The sequence below is a fragment of the Pseudochaenichthys georgianus genome, chromosome 5 (genome assembly GCF_902827115.2).
Source record: "Pseudochaenichthys georgianus chromosome 5, fPseGeo1.2, whole genome shotgun sequence".
Lineage (NCBI taxonomy): Eukaryota > Metazoa > Chordata > Actinopteri > Perciformes > Channichthyidae > Pseudochaenichthys > Pseudochaenichthys georgianus.
Window position 1 is genome coordinate 32,466,646 of NC_047507.1, and position 27,832 is coordinate 32,494,477.

Consider the following 27,832-nt stretch of genomic DNA (forward strand, 5'->3'; position numbering starts at 1 on the left):
CCACACTTGTGAAATACATAATGATGCTGGGTTTGTTAACCACGTTTCTTCTTGACCTGACCTTTAGTGTCAACATTCGTTTTGGAACTCTAACAGGTATGTTTACTTTGGAAGCTCAACGTACTCAATATATTTCGGACCTTGTACTAAAACGTCCAATTCATTTTCTTTATCCATAGACTGCATCTGTATAATAATCTTAAAAACAGAAGGAACAGAGTATGAACCAATCTTACACATGCTAGAAATTATATCTCAACAATATAATTCTACTGTACAATATCATACAGTAAACACTACAAACTGCATGGTCTAAAATGATCATACTGAAAAAGCTTAAACATTGACATTAATTAAAAGTATTATATCAACATATTCGGTTAGTTGTAAGCAATAATATCAAGTCTAAATAAAAAATATTTAGGTTCAACTAGGCCTGTCACGATAATTAATTTTGTTGGACGATAGATAGATTCTAACAAGTGACATGTAATGTAATATATATATATATATTACATTACATGTCACTTGTTAGATGTTTTTATCCAAAGCGACTTACATACTCAATACTGTGGGCAATCCCCACAGGAGCAATTTGGGGTGAAGTGTCTATATATTTATATATATATATATACAGTGGGGCAAAAAAGTATTTAGTCAGCCACCAATTGTGCAAGTTCTCCCACTTAAAAAGATGAGAGAGGCCTGTAATTTTCATCCTAGGTACACTTCAAAACCTTGTGAAGACTTACAGAAAACGTTTGACCTCTGTCATTGCCAACAACGGGTATATAACAAAGTATTGAGATGAACTTTTGTTATTGACCAAATACTTATTTTCCACCATAATTTGCAAATAAATTCTTTAAAAATCAGACAATGTGATTTTCTGGATTTATTTTTCTCATTTTGTCTCTCATAGTTGAGGTATAACTATACAATTACAGGCCTCTCTCATCTTTTTAAGTGGGAGAACTTGCACAATGGGTGGCTGACTAAATACTTTGTTGCCCCACTGTATATATATAAATAAGTATGAGCACACATTGTCTCACAAGCAAAAAATAACTCCTTAAAACAACAGTCAAGTGTACAGTCCACTGTCCATACAAAGACCCAGATGCCTCAACAGGCCATATCCAAATCTGTATTTCAAAGTTTTCGAGCAAGGAACACCAACATGTTTGCATTGTCGGGAAAATGCATCTTTGATTGTAACTGTCAGGAAGGCGGGGGCTCTCCATCTCCAGCTGCCGTGTTTGCTCCCAGCTGGGAAACGGAATGGGGTGGTTATGTTTTAGGTGTAGTTTAAGATTTGTGGTATTGCCTGCTTTTGTCGCTACCTTTTTTAATGAAATGCGACACACCGCCCGGCTCATTCAAGTTTGTAGGTTCACCTCGTTGATTTGGCTTGAATCCAAAATATTGCCACACCGTAGATGTTTTGTAACCAATTCCATTTCCCTTTAAATTCCCCTCGAGTAAGTCACACGTCGTCTCCCGCTTGTCGCTATATTATTAATTTGGATGCTACACTGCTGCACATGCACAAGGAGTGTCTGACTCCTGACCTGGCTGTGTGTCAGCCCCGCCCCTCACAGTGACCGGCAGCCACAGCGCGCCTGGCTAAAATGCTGGTCACATCCTTATGTAAACGGCAGTTTATCGAGCTCAGAAAAGTTATCGAGTCCACTTTTATTTATCGTACGATAAGTCAATTTAGCGATTATCGCGACAGGCCTAGGTTCAACCTAATATTATTGCTTTCACCTAACATAATACAGTTATGTGACATTTCTTGACATAAATGCCACCGCCACACGAGGACGAAAACGGCTAAACGCATAGGATTAACGCAAACGCAAAAAAGCTTCCGTCCACACGCAATAGTTATCCGGATAGTGTCTGCCCACACGAGACCGCTCCGTTTAGCTCCAACCGCTGGAGAAGCTGCAGTACATATGCAGGAGCCTGTACGTGGCGCTGTAACTTCCTCCACAAAAGCAGCGAAGAAGCATGGTTGTCATGGTTGCCCTTCTGTTTATTCTCCGCGGTGGGGCCGAGGGAACCGGGCAGAGTTTTTCGCCAGTCAACATGTATTAAAGTTTAAATCTTCCGACAAAATTATAAAAGTGCCAGTCAAAGGTCTTCTTTGTTATTTATTGAGCTTTAAAACAAATGAATAACGAATCTATATATTATAATAATAAAATACACGGAGCCTCTCTTTTTCCTCCCTCTCTTCGGACAGCGTCAGTGTCTGTCTCATGCAGCAGCTGATCCAGTAATGAGTGACCCGGCTGACAGTAAAAATAAACATATTTATAACTAGTTTAGGTAGTTTGAGAGGTGTCTCCGTCCTGTCAGATTAGACTTCACTCGCGTTTAGGTCCATATCAAGAGAAAGATAAATAATCTGAATTCAGTGTGCAGTTTACTTTGACGCGGGGTGAGCAGCAGAGGTGGGGAGAGGCGGGGCTATTGCCTCATCATTATCAGAAATTGATCGTATAGGGCGTACACACAGAGCCGTTGGACCCCCCAGAGCGTTGCGTAGGCCGTTCTATCCACCTTGGGACCCGTTATCGTTTCCGCAGTCGTTTAGTGCCGTATTCGGTCGTCCTCGTGTGGCCGAACGGTCTATATGATACTAAACAGTAACGCAAACGACCGTTTTCGTGCTTGTGTGGCCGGGGCAAAAATGTTCAGTGCCGCTGGCAATTAAGTGTAGATACAGTGTACAACATGCTACATAAGCCGTTCTACAAACACACACACCGTTTGTGGACACACACTTACGTCACAACCATATGGGGACAGCAAAACATTATCTGTTTTCCAATACATCACACTCTCATAATGAACCTAATACAAAAGGACAACAGGATCAAAGTTGGAACTTGCTTTTCATGTGATGATTTCATGAGCTCCATGTCACCCTGCGATTTAAATTCCAGCCGCATCTACACGCACAGATCACCTGCTGTGCTTGCAGGCCTGCGTTATGTTCGGAATATTCAAAGTCATTTGAAGACAATAAGATTAACCCATCCGCACGAGAGGGCAGAGTAGAAAGTCTTATTTTTAACTCTTGATTGTCCTCTATCAGGTCCTTTGGAGGTCATAAGGACCGGCGGCAAAACCATATGGCTATCAGCTTATTATTAAAAACCGGCACATTTCCCTCAGTTTAATAACCACTATCTGTACAGTAATGATTCCCTGTCTCCCCTGGCTATGCCACAGATAATATCAGCAATAAGTGGAATGAAGTTGGAGTGGTTTTGCATATCGCTGCTCAGAGCCACAGCCTGACATTGGTAGGACATCACAAACTCAAATTCATGACTCGACTGAGATTTTCTTTCTCGTGTCCTTCACCGCTCCTAGCTGAACGATTGCAACACACGGCCAACAAATGTGATGCAAATTCGCTGTGTCGCTATGCCCCCTCTTCTCACACTCTCTCACACACACACACACACACACACACACACACACACACACACACACACACACACACACACACACACACACACACACACACACACACACACACACACACACACACACACACACACACACACACACACACACAGCAACACCGCTGACTCCTGCGGCCATGGCAGTTCCAACTCTGGATGAAAGCCTGTGTGCTATCCCTGCATTAATGGATTCAAAAGAAGACTGCGGGCCAAAAACTTCTCTGTGTGTAGTAAATCACTTCCTCGATCTTCACTTCCCTTTTTTTTGCCAGAGACAAGAGACATCCGCACTAGGCCCAGAAAAAGCTTTGGGTGAGCAATCGTTACCCACCTCAAAGACAGAACCTGACAGAACTGTTTGTCAACATGAGGCACTAAATCTAGAGTCGACACGGCTTTCTACAATCCTTAATATCAGATGGCAGGAGGCACAGCGACGAAAGGGAGCTTGGGTGCCAGCTCAGTCCTAGCCATGTGGTGGTTTGAATTAGTTTGCCAAGGAAGCTCTGCACATCAAGGAGCACCTCCCAATTTGAATCTTCCCCCTCAAAATCCTTGGATCCCTATTCTGTGGTGGCCTGTTTGGCATGACATAAAACAAACACAAATAGCAACTGTTTCAAATATACTAATCTGATTTTTCAACCTTTTTTAAGCCTGGATTTTGATGATTTGAAACAAAATAGTTAGTTTCCAGGCATGACTCAACGGTGTTGTTTGTATCAACCACAGAATTACACACCAGTCACACTAGAAAAGACAAATTGTTGTTCGCTTTTTGTTTCAACAAAACACTTTTCTTCTAAGTTGCATAAAATCCCACATTTGCACCTACTTTAAAAAAGAGCTGAGACAGTGACAACATGTACTTAAATCCTTCAGCACACAACAATAAATTAAGCAGCACTTAGAGTGGTAGTAGTCCACGTCTTTAAAGCAAGTACTGTAGCAGGCAGACTTATTAGCCTTGCAGAAAATAAGGAGAGAACACATCACTGCAACACACAGGATTGGTTTGGCACAATAAGAAATCAACGAGGAAAGAGCTTTCTTCCCTTTTCCGTTTGAATTGATGCAGACGTTGCCTATCGTCCTTTCCACATTGATGTATAATCACAGAGGTAGAATGGCTACGTTTTAGGCAGCTAAGAAATAGCTTCACATCCCAAATAAAAAGTGCTAAATCAAAGTACTATTTGTCGGTTACCACAGAAAACCTGAATAATCCTAGGAAATGTTGGAAAGCCATACAATTGATTTCCACTGGTGATATCCCAAATGAGCTACCTCCATGCCTCACCACAGCATCTGGCATCATATCAGACAGGGCTACTATGCTAAATTGCTTTAATAAGCATGTTGTGTCTTGTGGCTCTCTGTTTGATTCTGTCACTGACTGTACTTCTGCTTCTGTGAACGCTCCAATCCTTGACTCTGAACAATGTGGTCTGGAAAACCCTTTCAGTTTTACTCCTTTAACTATTGGTATTGTTCATTATCCAAGTGAGATTCTAGGAAACCGGCTGGCCCGGACAACTTAGAACCTTTCTTTTTAAAGATAGCTGCAGATTTTATTGCTCCACCTCTTACTTCTCTTTTTAACCTCTCCCTCAGCACGAACACAATTCCAAAAGTATGGAAGTCTGCTTATGTCTTGCCTTTACTGAAAGGAGGGGAGGCAACTATTTTAAATAACTATAGGCCAATCTCTAAATTGTCAGTTCTGGCTAAGGTGCTCGAACACCTAGTGAGTGAACAGGTAAAGGAGTTTTTATGTATAAATGATATCCTGTCTAAACATCAGTCAGGATTCAGAAAGAAACACAGCACCATCACTGCCACAATGAAAGTGGTGAATGACATTACTAGTATTTTAGATAATAAGCAGAGTTGTGCAGCTCTATTTATTGACCTTTCCAAAGCGCCAATATATATTAACAGCGTAGGTGATAATGTGGATGAAGCTACTTTACATTTGTATGCGGATGATACTGTGATGTATTGTGCAGGTCCCTCCATTAAAGAGGCTGTTGTTAAATTACAGGCTGTTTTTAACACTATTCAGACTCAGCTCTCTGAATTAAAGCTTCTTTTAAATGTGGATAAAACCAAGGTAATGCTCTTTTCAAAGCAAAAAAGACACCAGAGCCTGTTTTAGATATTGTAACTACGCAAGGAACAAAACTTGAAGTTGTTGCCTGTTACAAATACCTTGGTATCTGGCTTGATGATTGTCTCTCTTTTAAACTTCATGTCAATAACCTGCTTAAAAAACTGAGGGTTAGGCTAGGTTTCTTTTTCAGGAACAAGTCCTGTTTCTCGCTTGAGGCCAGGAAAAGGCTAGTCACTGTGACTTTTTTACCTGTGCTGGACTATGGTGATTTGTTGTATATAAATGCACCTGCCAATTACCTGAGCAAATTGGATGCTGCGTATCACAGTGCTCTGAGATTTGTCACAAATTGTAAAGCGCTTACTCATCACTGTACACTGTATACCAAGGCAGGTTTACCATCACTCTCTGTATGGAGGCTCAGTCACTGGTACACTTTTATTTATAAAGCTATGTTGGGCAAACTCCCGTATTACATCTGCTCTCTGGTAAAGCAGAAAGTTGCGGGCAGCTATTGTCTGAGATCGCAGGATGTGGTCTTGTTAGATGTGCCAAGAGTGAGGACTGTCTTAGGTAAGACAGCTTTTATGTGCGCAGCTCCACTTGCTTGGAACAGCCTACAGTCCAAATTAAAATTGAGAAATTGTATTTCTCTGAATGTTTTTAAGGCACGTCTGCACAAGATGCTTTCTGACACTATGGGTGTTTGTAAGTGTTGGTGAATATGTAAATATGATGTCCTCTATTGTTTGTTTTTATGTTGTTTTTATGTTTCATGTGGAACTAAATTGATGCAGGTCTCCCTTGTAAAAGAGATCCATGATCTCAAGGGACCTATCTGTCTAAATAAAGGTTTGAAATGAAATGAAATGAAACAGAAGAAGAATGTGACCGAGTTAGCACATTTAGCAGATCTGCAGGATTTCCCTTCTGGGTGCATAATTTGTTCCTGCATGCTATCTTGACAAGAACAGAGTGAGCAGAAACCCTGGGCCAGAGAAGGAGGACTCTACTCTGAGGCATTGCTAGAGTGTCTATATGATTCCCTGTAATTAGTATGTTAACTGTCACAGCAACAGATCAGGCCCTCTGCAAATGACCTCCCTGTCAAGTGGTGGGTGTGTCTGCCCTGCTCATGAATACACAGGCTCCATACTGCCCTCTGTTGGCAGGGAACGTCATAAAGGGAAAAGGAAATGCATGTTTCAATGTGGCACACAGCATCGTGAGTCACGCTTGTAACCAACATGTCATTTCCATGTAAATTGGGATAAGACAACTGAACTTACATGCAGTAAATGGATCTCTTTAGTACACCCTAACTGTGAAAATCAGACTCCGCAGTTAAAAACCCACCTTGATCCTGTCATTACAACAACAAATTAAAAATCCCAAATCCTTTTTACTATCCCTGTTCCAGCTGTTTAGTAAATTAATTAAAAGCTTAGGTACACGGGATATAATGACATGACTTCATCAGCATGCTGATGCTAACACACTCTCTGGGGTATCTGCATTATTTATTTCATCACACCTCTATTCATTGCAATACTATTCATTGCAAACTACATTGCTGTCCAGGGATGCCAATAAGGGATGCTGTACTGTTAGCAGTCATTCATACTGTAAGAAGAAGAAGAATAAGAAGAAGGGGAAATTACACATCAGCTCTGAATACATGCATAGAGAAACAAATGCTTTTTTGTTATGGAGAGGTGTCAGGCAGCAGTTAGTGGTTCAGTGCATTGCTCCAAGATACATCATCAGTTCCCAGGAGGTAAACACCTCTCCAGATACCAATCCACACTCCATATGTTTGGTCTTGGACTTGAACAGGCGACCCTTCGTTTCCCAAGCAAAGTCCCCAAAGACTGAGCTACTGCCGCCCTAATATAAGAGCACTTCTACAATACTTCTATGCTCTCCGCTTGATATTCGTAACATCCTTTCTTACATATTTTTTATATTTAAACTACACTAGAAACTCCATACACTAAAACGTTCAAAATATGGATGCATACAACTAAATTAAAAAGGTCTGAACACCTCAACAACCTGTTAATAACAGCACGTCAATAAAGATTTACACCAGGAGACACCACCCACCACATATTTCTGCCTCTTTGGTTCTATCATCCAAGTTTCCTGCTGGGATGTATCAAGGGAGGCAGCTCAGCTGGCAGTTGCTGCTTTCAGCTTTCACCATTACTTGAGTTTAAGGCAGATTAGGCGGAATAGAGATCGAGATCTACAAAGGATAAAGCCTGACCTCTGCTAACTCTTGGCATATTAGCCAATATTTTGGCAACTCTTCTAAAGTTGTTTTCACCAAATGCCAAAGTTTGATTTCTACCCTGACCTCAGTAAAATGTCCATTTTGATGGGAAGTGTTAAGCAGTCACAGCTTGTGTGCTGTCACTGCCCACTGTATTGGTGACAGTGACATGTTTGCCGTGTCTGGAATTGGGGTTTGGCTGAGCTGAGCCACGCTGACCAGAAGGGCCAGTCTGTATCGGCTCCAGCAACAGGTCTGCTATGATCCAGATTGACACATCCTCCCTCATTCTAACTTTCTGAATGCCAATAGCTTGTATTGCCTCTTTGAACTCAGACATGATGTTTTTGTGGAAATGAAGCTCAGCGCAAGTTCAGACAGGAAGACCCATCACTCCGTATTGCACGTCATGGCAATACTCGCTCCTTTCACTAGATGAGAGAGAGCGCCACTCCTTAGCCAACCTATCACTTCCCTCCATTCACAAGCCTAATTATCGCACCTGTTAATCCCTCTATATATGCTCTCCCCTTTTCTATCAGCTGTCTTTCAGGTGTCAACGCGCAACCCTCCTCCACCCCTTCGCCTCCTGCTTTCAACTCAGGGCCAAGCTCAACCTTCTCCCTTCCAACCGGACCTAACCACTTATCACCATCACCAGTGTCTAGACCCGGGGGGGTTCATCGGAAACGGTTCTTTCCCTTCCCGAATGATATCCTACAAAACCTGGGCCTAATCGCCAAACACCATTTCGTTCTTTTGTTATAAACTATCATTATGTTTCATTTATATAATGTGACGGATAATAAACATGTATTACATACATCACGTCTCTCCTGATTGAAATAACTTATTACATTGTGGATTTAAATCCAAGGCAAGTTAGTAAACACATTTGTAACATGTTCCCTTAATTAAGTAGCTGATGGGAATCCACTGGTGGCAGGATTCGAGCATCATTTGTGAAAATGAGGATGAAGATAAAAAACAGCCAAATAGGGAAATACTGTAAAGCATGGCAGCATTATTGGTCATCATCATCATGATTCATTTGACCCTGATAATCACATACTGTGGCTTATCCTAGAGGAAGGAAACATCAAGGATGAGGCTCAGGTTTTAGAAAAAACAGTGTATACTCTCCAAACTGTCTTGAGGGAGTTTTTCCATTTGCAAGAAGGATATCACTGCAGAGTTAGGAAAAGGCGATACACATAAGAACAAGTTTAATCCATGCCGTGGCAACCATTCGCGACAAATCAGAGAAGTGGCTGATATCTGCTACTATGAAAAAGGTATAGCAAACGACCTTCAAGAGAAACAGAGGAAGAAGCATTGCTTATGGTGTCAACTTGATGGCTTTACCCATATCAATTAGAATAAAAAACAGGGAGCCGTAAGAGGAAATAAATCAAAAGCACATTGTGCTTTTTAATCCATATTTCATAACATACATGTCTCATCTTTGACACACATGCAGCCTTCACAATAAGAAAAATCATGGCTGTAAAGCCAACGAGTCACATGTTTGTAAACAAGTCACTCGCTCTGCATCAGCCTTGAATGCAGTGTATTTGCTGCTCGACAAGCTAATGCCTGTGTATGCAGTCCCTTTTATTTGGCTAGCTGAATGTGCAGTGCTGCTCTCTTATCACTCCATCAGAGGGGAAGATGGATGACACATAGCGAGAGAGCGACATGCACAACATGCCCCAAAAGCACTGGCTAGTGCAGTAAACAAGCACAGACCCCTGTGACCCAGAACAACGTGATTTCACCATTATGCCAAAGACGGAAATGACTTATGACGTGTTTAACCCTTGTGTTATGTTCACATTTCGCACCCTTTGGTAATGTTCGGGTCAAATTGACCCGGGACATATTGCAGGGTTTAAAAAAAATACAGAACTAAATTCAACATGCACAATTCCTTATACATATTGTCTTTAACTTATTCCCCAACAATATAAATGAAATATATGATTAGTTTTTGAAAATACTCTTTGCTAGATCAAATTTAACAATGGAAGTGTCCATCGTTTTTTGTGATAAAAATGTAATTTATGTTAAAGAAAAATACACTGTAATAAAAACTAAGTTTACATTTTGCTCATGCTTTTCTAGGACACATGTAAATTAAACATTTTTTCATTAATGTTTATTATTTGTAATCTGTCATATAATAATCAAAGCCCTGAAGGAAATAAAGCAATTTAGCAGCAATTGGAACACAAGAACCACACAGCCAAAAGTATTTGGCTGTGAAATATAGAGAGAATGAAACATCCATATAAATTACATAGAACAGATATAAACACAAAGCAAATAAAAACAATTAACAGTCACTATTCATAAAATACTGTATATCCAAAAACTATATTGATCAAGTGACGCTGCAGAACATCATGTGAGTCAATGGGAAAGTCCGTTTAGGAAACACATGATGTACAGAACTTCTTCGTGTGTATAGCACAGATGTACTTGTTGCAGTTGCTGCATGTAGTCTGTGTCTTGGAGTCCTTTGAGGGTCCACAGACCTCACAGCTGGCTGTGGGGGTCTTCCACAAGCTGACTGTGGGGGTCTTCTTGCGGCTGGCTGTGGGGGTCTTCCAGCAGCTGACTGTGGGGGTCTTCCAGCCGCTGGCTCTGAGTCAAGTTCATCTTCCAATTTGCTGTCAAATTCTGAGTTTACCTCCACATTATCCTCATCTTCAGAAATGTCTTCCTGTTCCACTTCACCGTGTTCTTCTAATGCATTCCACTAACTCTCATCCATTATTAGCTCCAAGGCTCTGAGCAGAATATGTTTTGGCCATTTTGTTGGTAGATAATTGTAGTTCTGCACTACACTGTTACTACACTGAGGTTATGTCTCTGCGTAGTCCCTCCTCCGGCGTGCAGGTGCGAGGGGGGACAGTGCGAGAAAATGTAAAATGTTTATACATTTCTGGAAGATCTAAAATGTTTAGGATAGTTTTGTGTACACACTACAAAGGGTAAAGATCAAGGGAAAACAGGATCAAACAGCTTCTCTATGCATACAATTGTTGTGTGTGTGTGTGTGTGTGTGTGTGTGTGTGTGTGTGTGTGTGTGTGTGTGTGTGTGTGTGTGTGTGTGGTGTGTGTGTGTGTGTGTGTGTGCATGTGTGCGTGCGTGCGTGCGTGCGTGCGTGCGTGCGTGCGTGTGTGTGTGTGTGTGTGTGTGTGTGTGTGTGTGTGTGTGTGTGTCTTTAGTTTGTGTGTTTCTGTGTGTTTTTCTCTGTCTGTCTGTCCTGGTATTGTATCCGAGTCAGATTGACCCGAACCTCTTATGAAAGACATAAATGTGGGTGGGCATTTTTTCATAAGTGAAAAAAACAAAAAACAATTCCACATGTCCTTCACAATAAATAAGCCCCGGCCATTGAGTTTCAGGTTGAACGAAAATATCCTTATATTTTTTTGTATTCATTGAAAATGGAAATCGGGTCAATTTGACCCGAACACCACACAAGAGGATTGCCTGAATCAAACCAACACCAAAAGGGAAACATTTGTAAATGAGAAAACATAGATAAATAATAATAGTGATCTGCGTGAGCTATGTAAACTAGGGGAATGTAAAGGGGGTGAGATGTGACCAGTATTTTCAGTTTTCTGAGCGGAGACACAGAAGCTAATCCTCTTCAGTGAAAGAGAAAGGAAGCTAACCCTGATGCAGCCCAAACCCCTTTCCAGTTTGTCATTCCTCACTTCAAAGCATACATGATGAAATCCCCCAAGGTATTATAAGAGCTCTGGCATAGCAGCCATCCGCTACAATGTCCTAGCTTAATGCCTCATAAACGGAGTCTGGAATCATGTCTCTTTACTATTTCAAGAGTCTTTGTAGCCTTGGATCTTAAATAACCTTTTAGAGTTGCAGAGGAAGAAGTATTTTACTTCTGGGGAATATATGAGGCGTTTGTGAATCATTATGCTTCCGAGGGATTCCTGTCCACTCACCATAAAATAGTGCACATACAATATGCACCTGCTGGAGGATGTTTAGAGGAACCAGGCATTGATCTTCTTGCTGAATTAGTGCTTTTTACAGGAATACAGTACACAAGAAAATATGTGTCCTAGATAGGGACAGGCACGTCATTTAAGACATTCAGATCCATTTAGTGACGCCATTGGATGCCACTTGTTATGCAGCTTGTTGAGCTGTCTGATTGTCTTGTATTTTATAAATGTACCCATAATTGGTCTCCAGGTTTCAGGGAGATACGAGATTTTTGAAGTTCTAGAAACTATGGAGCCAGAATAAATACTATTACAATCCAAACCAACAAAATGTGTTTTATTGCAAAAATAGGTTAATATTGCCACATTGTGTTGCTACTGCTTGGGCAGTGAATTGTAAGCCAAAATGAAAAATCAAGTGTTCAATTTAGTCTGCAACTAATTGTAATTTTTGCCATAAATACTGAGGTCTATAAAATGTCGGAAAATATGAAAAATCAACACCACAGATAACCTGTTGCTTGTTTTGTACAAACTGTAACCCAGAACCAATTATTAAATATTAACATTTTGTAAACATGAAAACTAGCTCAAGATTAGCATTTTCTCGAAAAGTCAATTATTCTACTTATTCAATCTGTCCTTGTGTTTCAGCACTGGTTGTTTTGGCACAGTGCTGTATGCTAACAAGTCTAAATGTGGTTTTAAATGGCCTTATAGGATTTGAATCAAAGATTCACATTTACTCAGAGCTTATATTTGATCTGCTTATCTGTATTAATTGAAAGCATCACTCCAGATAAAATCAGCATAACACAAGGACATTCTACTTTAACACTGTATTAATTGTTCCATTTAAACACAGATTTGAATGTAGAAATCTGGTTTAGCTGTTTATGCTTTCTGCTATAGTATCTCCTAGTAATCCTTTAACCCAACTACGTCACACCATCCCTTTGGGCCATCTGCCAAACCGGTTCTGTTTCATCTCTGAAAATGGCAGGGAGGACAATGAATCGGAGCGTGCGTTGACTCTTTAAATAACAAGGACCATCAGAATGTGGTTTGTCTATTAACCAAGACACTGTGATTCTGTGTGAGGAAGAGAACGAGAAAATGGAAGAGATTGAAAGGAGTCCGTCGGCCCCCGCTGATCTCACTCAGCAGAATCACGATAAGGTTTATCTCCGCTGTCTAACGAGTTGGCCCAGTAGGACAGAGTGGACCAGAGCTGCACAGCCAGCGGTGGCTTGTGCTCCCTTAGGTGACCTGTGCGTGTTGTTCATGCTACGCTGCTTTGGAACTTTATTTTCTGAAGGAAATGGCTTCGGCCCCTTCGGCCACATCTCTTTTAATCTGGGATTTCTTTTTCTCGCCTCCTTTTCTTCATCCTTTCTACTCACTGTAACTCAGACTGCCAAGAGAAGCTGCGAGAGCTGGAGAAAGAGATGCTGCGGAGCTTTGGCACAGAGAAGCGTGTGTGTCCCAGAGGCGATGGCTGAGGCAAAGATGGAGACACAGAGAGGGGGGGGGGCTGCTGCTGAGTTAAACCCCTAATCACAGTCTGCTCTGCATGAAGGACTTAAAGTCACTCCATTTAATGCTACCTTCTCTTTAGTGAAACGGGGGCAAAAAAATACCACTACTTACCTCCACAGCTTTCCGATACCCAGGCCGCTCACTCCTATCATAAACCCACTCTTGTGATGCATAGAAATTCACAGCTATGGTACTTATAGGCAAATATGTGCAGAGAAAAATGCCACTCAAAGCGACGTTAGTATGAATGTTTCGCAGGGCTGTACAATTAATCGGAATTGTATATCGTTTTTTAATCGCAATATGGACTAGTGCAATGTTCAAATCGCTGGAAGCACAATATTTATTAAAAGACACATATTTGACAACATGTTTTATTTTAAATGAAGTATTGTGATGCTGGAGATATCCCTGCCTAATGCCTATACATTTTACAGACGTAACAAACCATCTTTGTCTGGTACAGATTGTCTTGAAGAATTACACCATTATAGTGTTATATATTATTTTTCCGATAATGAGAATGATGATTAAAAAAAGACCCATCCCTAAACCCTTCCAATTTCTCAAATCGTTTTGTAAATGTATATTTGTGTTCTTTTATTCAAAATTGTGAAACCCTAATGTTTTCTCTCTAGACCTCACTTTTTTATTTATTTTTGTATATACTTTTGGACCATCTATGCCTTTATTGAAGAGTTTAAAGGGAGAGACAGATGGGACAAAACAGTTGTAATGGTCCCAGACCTGATTGGAACCCAAGGCCCCTGCACATAAAGTATATCAATGCATGTCTTATATCTTGTATTGAGTGGTGTTTGGTAAACATGTGTAAACAGGTCTTCGTGAGGCGTCCTCTCATTGAGAGACTTCACTTTCACGTACACCATGCAACAACTGCTGGATTTACAAGAACTGCAAAAGCATAGTGACCCTAGAACAATATGACCCAGCTAAACTAAATTAAACTAAATTAAACTGAACCGCTGCTCAACTCACTCTATTCTTAAAAACACGAGTGTGCATTACTGGTCTTATTAGCAACGACAAATGAAGCCACTTCATGGTAAACCACATTTGCGACCGACGTGGCTGCATGCCCTTCTCTGGCGTGCTCAGGTGCTGCTTCATTTGTTGTGCGAGAAGTGGAGAATCTGAGCAGAGCCTCAGAGACCGCCGGGTCCCACTGGCTCCAAAGACATTAATTGACTTGGCTCTGTTTCCAGCCAGGTGTAACACACTTTGGCGGAATACTCCGGAACGTCGGCGAGATCTTTGGGGAAATCCCCCCCTTCCGTGTTAAGGCTAGACTTTCCGCACCTCCAGCTGCTGTTTCACCTCACCTTCTTATCTCTTTCACATGGCTAGCAGACTTTGGGGTTGGCGAATAGGTCTTAATCTAATGTTGGAACATTGATTTATGCTTGGGTGTCCCACAGCCATTAAGATAATTGCATGATCACTTTATAACATCCTCCCCCGGTGGCCATGGTAATTTGGCTCCCCCCACCACCCATATTGCTCTGAAAGACTCGTAACCACATTATAGAGGTAGAAAATGTGGTCGAAATATCATCTTTCAGCCTCTGCAAATTGATTTTATACCATTTCCACTGACTTCTAAAACCCTTTTAGTCTATCTCTCACCTGTGCTGACCATTTGATCTATTGGAGGATTCTAGGTCTTAACAGCTTGTATTGATCGAAAGTCTTCAGCCGGCATCTTAAGGGGATGCTCTCGTGTCACCTTGCACATCCAGCAATCCAGGTGTTTCTGAGTGAGATCATCGCTGAGACAATGTATTTTTAGCTGTTAGGGCAAGACAAGTGGGCTTTGATTGCCTTCAATGGGAAATGACTGTGTTAAATGGATCTATGATCTCTTTCGACAAAATCTTTCCTTGAAATAAAGATTCCAACACCACTACGGACTAATGGCTGCTTAAGAGGAGTACTAAGCGTTGAAAGTCAAATCGCTTTGAGGGATTGAGCCAAGGGGAAGCACTCTGCTTCCTGAGTATCAGCACTCAGCCCAACAAGATGCAGTGATGTGAGACTTCAAACTGAGAGCAACAGTAAGATGATCCAGAGAATGCCATCTATTTCATCAATCGTTTATTCTTAAATTCTTCAACAGCTAATATTAGTAATAGTATTAATATCTGTTGTGTTTGGTTAACCGCTTAGAGATGTCCCGCCCCCCGTATCACGTACAATGTGTTGGAGCGCTAGCCAATAGAAGCGCGAGTGTTAAATAGTGATGTCTGGAGGGGAACTTTGGGATTTTATCCTTTGCATTTACATGCAGAAAAAACCTTTATAACAGACTACTGAAAAACCCAACAACGCATCTACAGTTTATAACGTGCAAACAGAGAAAAACTATGGGGTTCATATTTCTTATGAACAAGACTAACTCTTACAAGAATAACTTATAATAGTTAATATGATATAGACCTATTTAAGCTTCAGACCACATGGTTGTTCTCTTTAAAACAATGCCTGTTGTTTGTAATGAAGGCAGCAGGTTTACCTTTCTCTCTGGTGACTTTGTAGCAAACACAGGCATGTGACAGGCAAGCAGCGGACATGAAAACGGGGCCATCGTCTTCCCCTCGTCCTCTCCACACAACCAGCCTGGTGAATTCTCTGCTCCTGAAATAGAAGAAAGAGAGGGTTCTGTTTACATTTGGAGCTAATATATATGTAATATACCAACTAGTTGTGTTGCCGAGCTTATTGACATTACACTTCTGACCCTCACAGTGAGCCAAGGAGTAAGCTCTGAAATAATTATACAGACATTTTGCCACCCCAGGTGTGCGTTATGAATGGTGTTATTAGCATGTGGAAGTTTTAATCAGCCAGAGGCTTATTCCCTGTTGTAGAAGGCGAGGCCAGGTAGTGCCAACACAGAGCCTCAACAGTGATTAAAGCAGCACTTAATCAACACTGAGAGTCACTCCCAGCAGGAAAAATGCAACCGCTGGATTTGAGTAATAATAATGGATTTGCCTGGCGAATGCAGCATCGTAGCTCAGAGCCTTACAAACAGGTGCACCTCTGACAAGGCGCTTGGCAAATATGCCAAAGTACTCCCTATTATGTAATTGTGTATTCGTACATTTCAATTTACAGAAACTAAATTGGGCATGAAATGTAACAGGTTGCCCTTTTCGGACGTGTAATTAGCTAAAGTTTTGTTGTTTATTGTTATCAGACAATGATACTACAGATTATTCAATTATTATTTAAATATTTCGTTTAGTTATTGCATTCATTTGTATAGTACTGTATCATGTCTGTATGATCTTTTGTTTCATTTGTATTTTCTTTGGTTTTACACGCTCGAAAAAAAAAAATAAACTAACTAAACTAAAATGTGCTTCCTGGTTTGTTACCATACGTTACCCTGGAATAAGCTACACGTTATGTCTGTCGTCCGCCTCCAAGGCAGCGCCACAGATGCATTAGGCTCATTTGCGGTATAGTAAAAGTGGAGTTTGTTTAATTTAGACTATTGTTTGTTCATTCATTCTATAGGGAAAAAAAGGTATGAGGAGCACTGAAGGGCCAAATAGATGATCTTTAACTGACAGAAAGAACCATGGCTGTAACATTGGTTTTATTTCTCTTTTGGCATCACATCATTGCAGTGAGGTGAGTCTGAGTCAGTATCAGTTAAACTGAAATAAAACTTGATATGCCCTGAGGTTTAATTTGTTCTACTTTTTGTCTCCTCCTGGCTGTTGGCAAAATCCCACTGATGACCCTACCTAGGGAAATGATGCACGAGGCTCCACTCATCCTGATGGGGTGTTTTTACACCTTCCACCTCACCTACCCAAAATGTGTTGCTACTCTCCTATCCCTCATCCAGACTGAGGTACTGAAGGACAGTATTCACGAGCGTGACCTTACCCATTCATACAAAAAGCAATAGCTGAATGGGCAGAATTCACAAAAAAGTAGAGAACTTGAATTCTGTGTCCAATGTTTGTCAGTTCTATGAGGATGTATTCATGTTGAAGAGCTTTGTTCATTTGAAAAATGATCCTGTTTGTTATGGACTGACTTAATAAAAACGTGTTTTTTGAAAGAATTGTCATGTTTACTTATTTTAAGAGCATGTTTTCTAATTTAGCTCCCTAAAATCAAGAATTTCATTACATGTAACTTGTTATCGCTTTTATCCAAAGCGACTTACATACTCAATACTGTGGGCAATCCCCAAAGGAGCAATTTGGGGTGAAGTGTCTTCAGGGACACAACGACATGTTGACTGCAGTGGGGTTTGAACCTGTGACCCCCTTATCCTAACACCAACCAGTGGCGAGCCGTCAGGGCCCTCTAGGCCCTCTGTGAGGGCCTAAGATATTCTAAAAAATAATATTTGAAAACATTAAAAAAAAAACATTTGTTTTTTAAATATTATTTTTTATATTTTGTTGTTGTTACATTTTTCATTAATTTTACCAAAATAACTTGATTTAATTGTATTTAAAATAATATTTCCAAAGAAATAAATCTTTCGAATCTGCCTGTTCAGTTTCTGTTGGAATGTGAAGGGTTAAATGCCGTCTCTGCGAGTTACTGTGAAGACGGGAGAGCTTGGTCCCTCTCTACATTCACAGAGGGCCAGCTATAGTAACTCAACGAGAGAGTAATGTCAAATGACAGTACAATTGACCAATCATATCTTCCCTCTAAATGGGCGGGCTTTATTTTCACGGACTTTATGACAGGTTCCGCCCGCTGTGAGGTCTATGCAAGTGGTGCAGTGACGCGTCCTAAAACCCAGAAGTAAGCTTCGCTCGGATTCCCTCGACAGAAAGCAGTGGGATTTCTCCACAGGATTTTGGAAAATAGCTCGAAATAAGGTCTGTGGAAAACGAACCTGTTAGATAAATTGCACGTTGTGTTCAGCCGGATAATATCCACATGTCTATCCTACTTTTTTTGATTCATAAATCTAATCGATAGATTTATGATCGATAGATTTATGATTAGCATAAGTTCGTTCATGATGGCTCACTTCAGTGATAGTGATGACATCGTTGCGAAATTATTAACCGAGTCATTTTCAAGATTGAGTTACAATGATAAACTGGAGTGGCAAAGGATCCGCTGCATGACCCGCAAGTGCTTCATCCAAAAGGACAGGATGGACTTTGTGTTTCAGTGATTTGATCATCAAAGGTAGGCCCAAGTCATTTTCAATGCGGGCCGCTGTGCCGACTTAATTCATTTGTAATTGTTACTTGGCTGTGGGTGCCCTGTCATGATAGGTGTTTATATAAATGGTGTTGTTTTGTGTGGTAGAGGGTCGCTGTCATTGATGCGTTTTGCACCCCGGATCACTGTTTTGATATTCCGCTGAAGTATACGTTGAGACGTAATATCTCTTCTTTTTTTTCGAGGGAAGGGGGGGTCAGAGGGCCTAGGTATAAAAGTCACGGCTCGCCACTGACACCAACGCACTACCCACTGCGCCACACACCTCCCTAAATTCATAAATCTCATTTTAAGTAATTTGATGCAAAAAAGTACCATAGTTTTGAGTGATAATAGGCTTATTTTGCATTAAATAGGCTTAACTAGATTGCTTGAAATTAGTGTTTTTGATCTTATTTCAAGATTGTATGTGCTATAATGACAGTCGGACAGCCTGACTTGTTTTAAGACATCTTATCAAGTGAAATTTGCTCACTGCACTGGCAGCCAAATGTGCTTGTTTTAAGTGCAAGCATGCTTATATGTAGAACGTTTGGCCTTAAATTTGACAGGGCGTTGTTGCAGTGTGGGAAGTCACTTAGTACTGAAGTACTGAGTACAACAGAGTATTGTGACACTTGTCTGGCCAAGCACCAATGTTAATATTGATATAACTGACATTACCTTTCTTTACATATCGTACTAAGTCAACTAAACAATTTGAAAAATAGAGGTACTTTTATATTTTAGAATGACTTCCTTTCTTCTTTAACATTGCCACTGATATTAGCCAAATACTGTATTACAGATGTGTCATCAGTGTTGACAGTTAGCAGACAGGATCACAGTGTTGCTAAATCCTTGTCACAATCAAAGCTTGAGTACTTCTGAATAAATGACTTAAAGGTAGGGTAGGTAATTCACTTCAGAAACACTTGTTGTTATATTCCATTGAATGCTCTTAACATCCCGATAGCAATGAATATATGAAATGCTTTGACAATAAATACATTAAACAATGTCATCTGTGGAAGCCGTAGCACTGTAAAAAGCACATCCATCCATCCATCTTCTCCCGCTTATCCGTGGTCGGGTCGCGGGGGTAGCAGTTCCAGCAGAGAGCCCCAAACTTTCTTTTCCCTGGCGACATCAACCAGCTCTGACTGGGGGATCCCAAGGCGCTCCCAGGCCAGCGAAGAGATATAATCCCTCCACCTGGTCCTAGGTCTACCCCTTGGTCTCTTCCCAGCTGGACGTGCCTGGAACACCTCCCTAGGGAGGCGCCCAGGTGGCATCCTAACTAGGTGCCCGAACCACCTCAACTGGCTTCTTTCGACGCGAAGGAGGAGCGGCTTAACTCCGAGTCCCTCCCTGATGACCGAACTTCTCACCTTATCTCTAAGGGAGACACCAGCCACCCGGCGGAGGAAACCCATCTCGGCCGCTTGTATCCGCGATCTCGTTCTTTCGGTCATGACCCATCCTTCATGACCATAGGTGAGGGTAGGAACGAAAATGGCCCGGTAGACAGAGAGCTTTGCCTTCTGGCTCAGCTCCCTTTTCGTCACAACGGTGCGGTAAAGCGACTGCAATACCGCTCCCGCTGCTCCGATTCTCCGGCCCATCTCACGCTCCATTGTTCCCTCACTCGAGAACAAGACCCCGAGATACTTGAACTCCTTCACTTGGGGTAAGGACTCATTCCCTACTTGGAGTGGACAGTCCATCGGTTTCCTGCTGAGAACCATGGCCTCAGATTTGGAGGTGCTGATCCTCATCCCAGCCGCTTCACACTCGGTTGCGAACCGATCCAGTGAGTGCTGAAGGTCGCAGACCGATGAAGCCATTAGAACCACATCATCTGCAAAAAGCAGTGGTGCAATCCTTAGTCCACCGAACTGCAGACCCCCCCCCCCCCCACGACTACGCCTCGAAATCCGATCCATGTATATTACAAACAGGATTGGTGACAAAGCGCAGCCCTGGCGGAGGCCAACCCTCACCGGAAATGGGTCCGACTTACTGCCGAGGACCCGGACACAGCTCTCGCTTTGGGAGTACAGAGATTGGATGGCCCTGAGTAGAGACCCCCTCACCCCATACTCCCGCAGCACCTCCCACAGTAACTCCCTGGGAACCCGGTCATACGCCTTCTCCAAGTCTACAAAAGACATGTAGACCGGATAAGCGTACTCCCAGGCCCCCTCCAGGATCCTTGCGAGAGTAAAAAGCTGATCCGTCGTTCCACGACCAGGACGGAATCCGCATTGTTCCTCCTCAATCTGAGGTTCGACAATCGGCCTGACCCTCCTTTCAAGTACCTTGGAGTAAACTTTCCCGGGGAGGCTGAGTAGTGTGATGCCTCTGTAATTGGCACACACCCTCTGATCCCCCTTTTTGAAAAGGGGGACCACCACCCCGGTCTGCCACTCCTTCGGTACTGTTTCCGACTTCCACGCAACGTTGATGAGACGTGTCAACCATGACAGTCCCTCAACACCCAGAGCCTTCAGCTTTTCTGGGCGGATCTCATCCACCCCCGGGGCTTTGCCACTGTGGAGTTGTTTGACGACCTCAGTGACCTCCCCCCGGGAGATTGGTGTTGATCCCCCGTCATACTCCAGCTCTGCCTCTAACATAGAGGGCGGAGTTGTCGGGTTCAGGAGTTCCTCAAAGTGTTCCTTCCAACGTCCCAACACTCCATCAGTTGAGGTCAACAACGTCCCATCCTTACTGTACACAGCTTGGATGGTTCCCTGCTTCCCCCTCCTGAGGTGTCGGACAGTTTTCCAGAACAACTTTGGTGCCGCCCGAAAGTCCTTCTCCATGTCTTCTCCAAACTTCTCCCACACCCGCTGCTTTGCCTCGGCCACGGATGAGGCTGCTGCCCTTCGGGCCTGTCGGTACCTTGCAACTGCCTCGGGAGTCCCCCGGGATAACAAATCCCTGAAGGCCTCCTTCTTCAGTCGGACGGCTTCCCTGACCACCGGTGTCCACCAGGAGGTTCGAGGGTTACCGCCCCTTGAGGCACCTAGGACCTTGAGACCACAGCTCCCCGCCGCGGCTTCGGCAATAGAGGCTTTGAACACCGACCACTCTGGTTCAAAGTCCCCAACCTCCACAGGAATGCCCGAAAAGCTCCGCCGGAGGTGTGAGTTGAAGGCCTCCTGAACTTGGGCCTCCTCCAGACGTTCCCAGTTCACCCGAACTACACGTTTGGGCTTACCAGGTCTATCCAGAGGCTTCCCCCGCCACTCGACCCAACTCACCACCAGATGGTGATCAGTTGACAACTCCGCCCCTCTCTTTACCCGAGTGTCCAAAACATACGGCCTCAGGTCCGATGATACGATAACGAAATCGATCATGGACCTTCTGCCTAGGGTGCTCTGGTACCACGTACACTTATGAGCATCCTTATGTTCGAACATGGTGTTTGTTATGGCCAATCCATGACTAGCACAGAAGTCCAGTAACAAACCACCACTCCGGTTCAGATCGGGGGGGCCGTTCCTCCCAATCACGCCCCTCCAAGTGTCTCCATCATTGCCCACATGTGCGTTGAAGTCTCCCAGCAAGACTAAGGAGTCTCCTTCAGGAGCCCCATACAGGACTCTTTCCAGGGTCTCCAAGAAGGCCGAATACTCTGAACTGCTGTTGGGTGCATAAGCACACACAACAGTCAGAGTTTTCCCCCCCATAACCCGCAGGCGTAGGGAGGCGACCCTCTCGTCCACTGGGGTAAACTCCAACAACGAAGCACCTAACCGGGGACTTGTGAGTATCCCCACACCCGCCCGGCGCCTCACACCCTGAGCAACTCCGGAGAAGAATAGAGTCCAACCCCTATCCAGAAGTAAGGTTCCAGAGCCCAACCAGATCCAACTGGTACCGCTCCACCTCCCGCACAAGCTCCAGCTCCTTCCCCCCCAGAGAGGTGACGTTCCACGTCCCCAAAGCCAGCTTCTGCCGCCCGGGTCTGGTCCGTCGAGACCCTCCGCTTTCACTGCCACCCTTCTGGCAGCGCACCCGACCCCATCGATGTTTCCCGTAGGTGGTGGGCCCGCGGGACGGAGAAGCGGAGGTGTTGCCCACGTTGCCTTTTCGGGCTGGGCCCGGCCGGGCTCCGTGGCAAGCCCGGCCACCAGACGCTCGCCGACGAGTCCTCCTTCTGGGCCTGGCTCCAGAAGGGGACCCCAGGCTTCCTCCGGGCCGGGTATCCTCACTTCTTGTTCTTGTTTCTTTCATGAGGTCTTTTGAACCAATCTTAGTCTGGCCCCTTGCCTGAGACCAATTTGCCATGGGAGACCCTACCAGGAACACAAGGTTCCAGACAACACAGCCCCCAGGTTCATCAGGGCACACAAACCTCTCTACCACGGTAAGGTGCTGGTTCTTCAGAAAGTAAAAAGCACGACCAATCATTTTAGCCGGCCCGGCTAAAATAACTGGATGGCCTACCTGCCTGTCAGCCTTCCATCAATTGTTCATGGAGAAGGATCAGGGCCACGCAGTGGCGGTTCTACAGGGTGGCATGGGGTGGCAGCTGCCACCTTAGAAAAATGCCTTGCCACCCCAGCTGCCACCCCAGTTGGCAGCTTTGTTTGGAAAAAAAGTTGTGGCTCATCGGACATTTATGAGAGAAAATCTCTAATGTCCGAGTGCAAGTGAATGCAGCACAAGACGCGAGCCTTGCAACCCCTCCCCCGGCCCTGGAACGAGCGTGGAAATATGATTTGGCGGCGATTTCATTTGAACGGGGGACAGCGCAAAATGAGAAGCATTTCGGATCCAAGTAGACTGAAGGAATGAGGTATTTGCGGTCAGTGGCGGTGCCAGTGTATGGCTGGGGTAGGCTACAGCCATACCAAGAAATGGCTTAGCCCCACCATGAACAATGATGTTAAAGTAAGCAAAATAGCTAAATAAGACCCCACGGTTTGATGATTGATAGGTGTGTGGGCTGTCTTTCATTTTGACACACAGAACAATGGGGGCTATCCACCCTTATCCACAATGTAAAGTCATTCACACAGCCTCTTCCCTCTTCTCTCTGTGAGGAGCAGCAGGTTCAGCTTTCAGAACAAAGTAACACAAAATTAAATGCCATTCATGTCGTGTAGTAATAGATTTATTTATTGTTCTTCTCAAGAGAGTACCAGAATGTGTATTTTATGTTAGTATTTCAAAAAATCTCCTGGGGGAGAATCCCCCCAGTTGGGTTTTCAGCATGTCAACTCTTTCACCTGTGGAGAAATTGCAGGATTGGCTCCAGGTCGCCCTTGTTATTTACTACAAGACAAATGTGCCTTTTTATTTCATACAGTTCAATTTGAGTTGAGACAGGGAAATAATCTAAACCTCACGCGTGGTGTTTCACTGTCAAGGGGAGCGTGTATGTAATTACATTGCAAATACTGACTTGAGCCCCACCACTGTATGGGTTAGCCCTACCATAGATTACCCAACAAAACTACTCTGGAGCCGCCACTGTTTGCGGTCTACAATGACAGAGAAGAGCCTGTCAAGTTTGGCTGTACTCAGCATTGAATCAAAATGCACCATAGCTTTAAATCGTTTGTGAGGCGTTTTGCTGATCAAGATGGTAATCGCCACATTCAGCTGTTATAGGCATGCCAACTTGATGCTCTGCTCACGGATGACTCGATGAGAATAATAAACTGTTAAGATCATGACCTTACGTGTGTATAATATTTTTCTTCTTTGTGGGGGTCTGCCCCCAAAAAACTGTTTTAAGTCCTGAGAAAGTCAAATAAGACAGTGTAAAACTACACTGCCCAGCCAAAAAAAAGTAACCACTTTGATTTAACTGGGCCAGTAGGTAAGGACCTTCCACTGGGTAATAACTGCAGCGATGTATATGTTTTAGCTGAATACACGTTTTTTAACCCTAACTGATGCAGTTAGTCACTTCTTTAATGTTTGTTCTTTCTGATGTAAAGTCAAGGTTGTAACTGTTTGCAATGAAGTTGTGGGGCGCTGAACTGTTCTTTTGATTCTTTTGATATATGATAGTAATTACTTGTCTTTCAAATGTGTGGCTTTCCAAGTTAACATTGATTGATATGACTGCGATTAAATCAGCATATACTTCTGCCAGGGGACGCCACCTAAACATTTTTAGAATAATTCCTTAATCTCAGAAAAATGTGCACATCATGCCCCAACCCTCTTTTGTAATTTTATCTTTAAACAATAATTATTTATGATTTACTGACTCTAACAAAGATGTTTACACATGAGTGACTGAACAGTCTTTCTGAACAAGGCTACTGTAAATAATGGAGTGGTTGTATGGTTTTAAATCATGCAGTCATTAATATTAACAGTCATGTAGAGTTGTTAAGCGTTCTTTAATGATTTGCATGTTGTCCTGTGGGTTCTCTATCCCTCAGTAGGCCATGACACAGCCAGGTGCAAGGTCACTTATTAAAATACTTTAATTGAGGGCAGATTGCTTCACATGGGCAATGGTTCCCACTGTTCATTGGTACCCAAGAGTAATCATCCACCTTTCCTTGCTAATTATAAGATAAGCATAAATAATTTGGGTAGGCTGGCTTCTCTTACTGAATTTGTCAGTCTTTTCAAAATAAGTGTCCAATTTAAAAGAGAGGTGGATACACACAGAGAGGTAGAAAGACACACTGGGATTCACATTAAAGGACAGGTCGAGAAAGTTGATTTGAGACAAATTAGCCTTAACCTTCAGACTTTGCCATGTGGTAATGAAGATGAATAACGGTGAACAAATGAAAAGCAAAGAGCTAAATCGAAAACGGCACCAAATAGGCACCCGAAGGCCACTTACCTCAACACACACACACAAAACTTAACTTCATTTCACAAATAATATCATCAGTTGAACGTATACAGTGTTTCCCACAGATCTGAAATATACTTGGGGGGGTGGTGGTAGCGTGAACCTTTCTGTTGGTTGCTTGTTAGCAGACCCTTCACACGAACAGGTACAGGCAGGGCCCATGGTGATAGCCCTATAGTTTAAATCTACTACCCACAAATAAACATACAGTATGGACATGGGTTACTATTTAAATAAAAGGTAAATGTATTTAAGTAACTATCCATCTGATTTTAAGTGGGGGTGGACATCAAATCCTCTAGGGGGGTCCGGGGGCATGCTCCCCCGGTAAGATTTATTTTTAAATGTTGGAGTTAAATGCATCAATCTGGTGCATTTTGAGGGGAAAATAAAGAGACTAGATATATGGGAACACCTATATGAAACAGAACTGTATACATTTTAATAATCATAAAATCATGGCCATAACCATAACATACCATTTCCCCCCATGCTCCTCTTTAAGGCAGCAGCAAAGACTAGTTTTAGCTCTCAACAAGTTTTAAAGTGTATCTTACCTTTTTTTACCGAGTTAACTTTTTTTTTTTTATTCATGCATATTTTAATAATCACTCCCCCCTCAAATGGAAATATGTGTTTACATAAATGGTGACCAAACCGCTTGAAACCCACTGAGAACTTAGACTAAGTTATCTAAACACTCAGAGAGTCCTTTACCTCACCTGAGCTGAGGTTATCCCGAGCTTGAATGACACACAGAGACCAATCGAGGGCTTTGATGTATGATCTGTATGACAGTGGCCATGTCGGCAGGCCACATCATGTAGACAGCCAGTCACCCTGTGTGAGGCAGGCCACTGAACAGGCCAGGCCATCGGGAAACCCCCCGGTCCTCCCGATGGCCAGTCCGGGACTGGTACAGGAGGTGTAGAGCAAGGGATCATTGTCCACAAGTGAATCGATCGCAGATGGCGGCCCGTGGTTTGCGGACGAATACAAAAAATAAAATAAAATAAAAACTAAATGGGTCGCGAAATATACTTGGGCAGCCGTTAACATACCTGGCAGCCCGTCCAAGTAAGTCTATGTGTGGGAAACCCTGGTGTATAGGAAAATAAATCACCCAAGAGTTGTGCTATTTTGCATTCCTGTTGAAAATGACCTTTCCATGCCTTGATATTTATTATGTTTAGTCAAATGTTGCATTCACTACACGTAAAACACTACCTGAATATATTCTTTAGTTTTGATATTAACAGTAGGAAATACCTGAGCAAATGTATTCCATATGTTTTGTTCATTCTGTGTTTTCTCTTGTATGTCGCCCTCTGAATTGTATGTCACACTACATTAACGTCATTATTGCATTTATCATCCATAGCATTAACGGACTGAAAAATAAGCAAGAAAAACATGCATGTCAGCCTCCTCGTGGTAATTACAAGAAGGGGCCTAGGCATGGGGGATACTGTGGCTCCCAATATACAACAATTAGCGGTCAAATTGCAGAAGTGTGCCGACACACAGAATGCAAACATCAGCAACGTCGTTAATGCAAGCAGTCGGAAATAATAACAATCAAAGCGTTAGTTATATTACTACGAATAAAGTTACACTATTTATTTTGCATGTAGGTTGTCAATTACCTTAATGTAAGGCATGGAATAGAACATGTCTAATACATAGAAAACAAATTCATTATTGCCTGAAGTGTATTTTTTATGCTTATTAATTCATTACCACATGTGTCAATTAATAATTACTCAGTATAGTCGTTTATCTGTTGTAGGAAAACAGCAAAGCAAACTGATGTGCATACGTTGTATAGATAATATCTTCAGCAGATTAAAGATAAATGTGATATGAGATTCACGACAGAAGAGCTACAGAAAATTAATTATTGAACATGTTGGACAATAATTCAGCCTTAGCAAGCCACATGAGATTCAATCAAATCAAAACAACAGGCCATCCTGATAATGTTTTCTCGCCAATCGCATACAAAAGCATGGTCAAGAAAACAGTTAAAATATAAAAAGTTCACACACAAAGAGATTCAAACCCATTTGGCTCAGAGGTTCTTAAAGTAGCTTCATACTGGAGTCAAAAGCTACATCATCCCTGATTTCGAGTTGGGAAGTCAGGGAATGTGCTCATAAGCAAAGAAGACTTTTATATTGGTACTAGAACTAGATGATAGCCGTTTCTATGAATTTTGCTATTGGGCAAACACATTCTTCGATTACTCCGACCTCACACAAAAGCAGCACAAATGCAGCCCAGAATATGGATCACTCCAAAATGGTATCTGTTCTTTTTAGGCCATGTTACATACATGTCAAGTTTCATGAAAATCAGGCAAGTAGTTATTCTGA

The 27,832-nt window shown here is 42.6% G+C and overlaps 1 protein-coding gene across 5 annotated transcripts in view; it reads right to left on the bottom strand.

Moving 5' to 3' along the window:
* The window catches only part of LOC117446604 (rho guanine nucleotide exchange factor 10-like protein), a 207,477-nt gene that overhangs the window by 53,422 nt on the left and 126,223 nt on the right, over positions 1-27,832 (bottom strand). For all 5 annotated transcript variants that reach the window (XM_034082896.1, XM_034082894.1, XM_034082895.1 and 2 more), the window contains one exon: positions 15,933-16,054. In XM_034082896.1, coding sequence (XP_033938787.1) covers positions 15,933-16,054 — 122 coding nt within the window. The remainder of the gene's footprint in view (positions 1-15,932; positions 16,055-27,832) is intronic.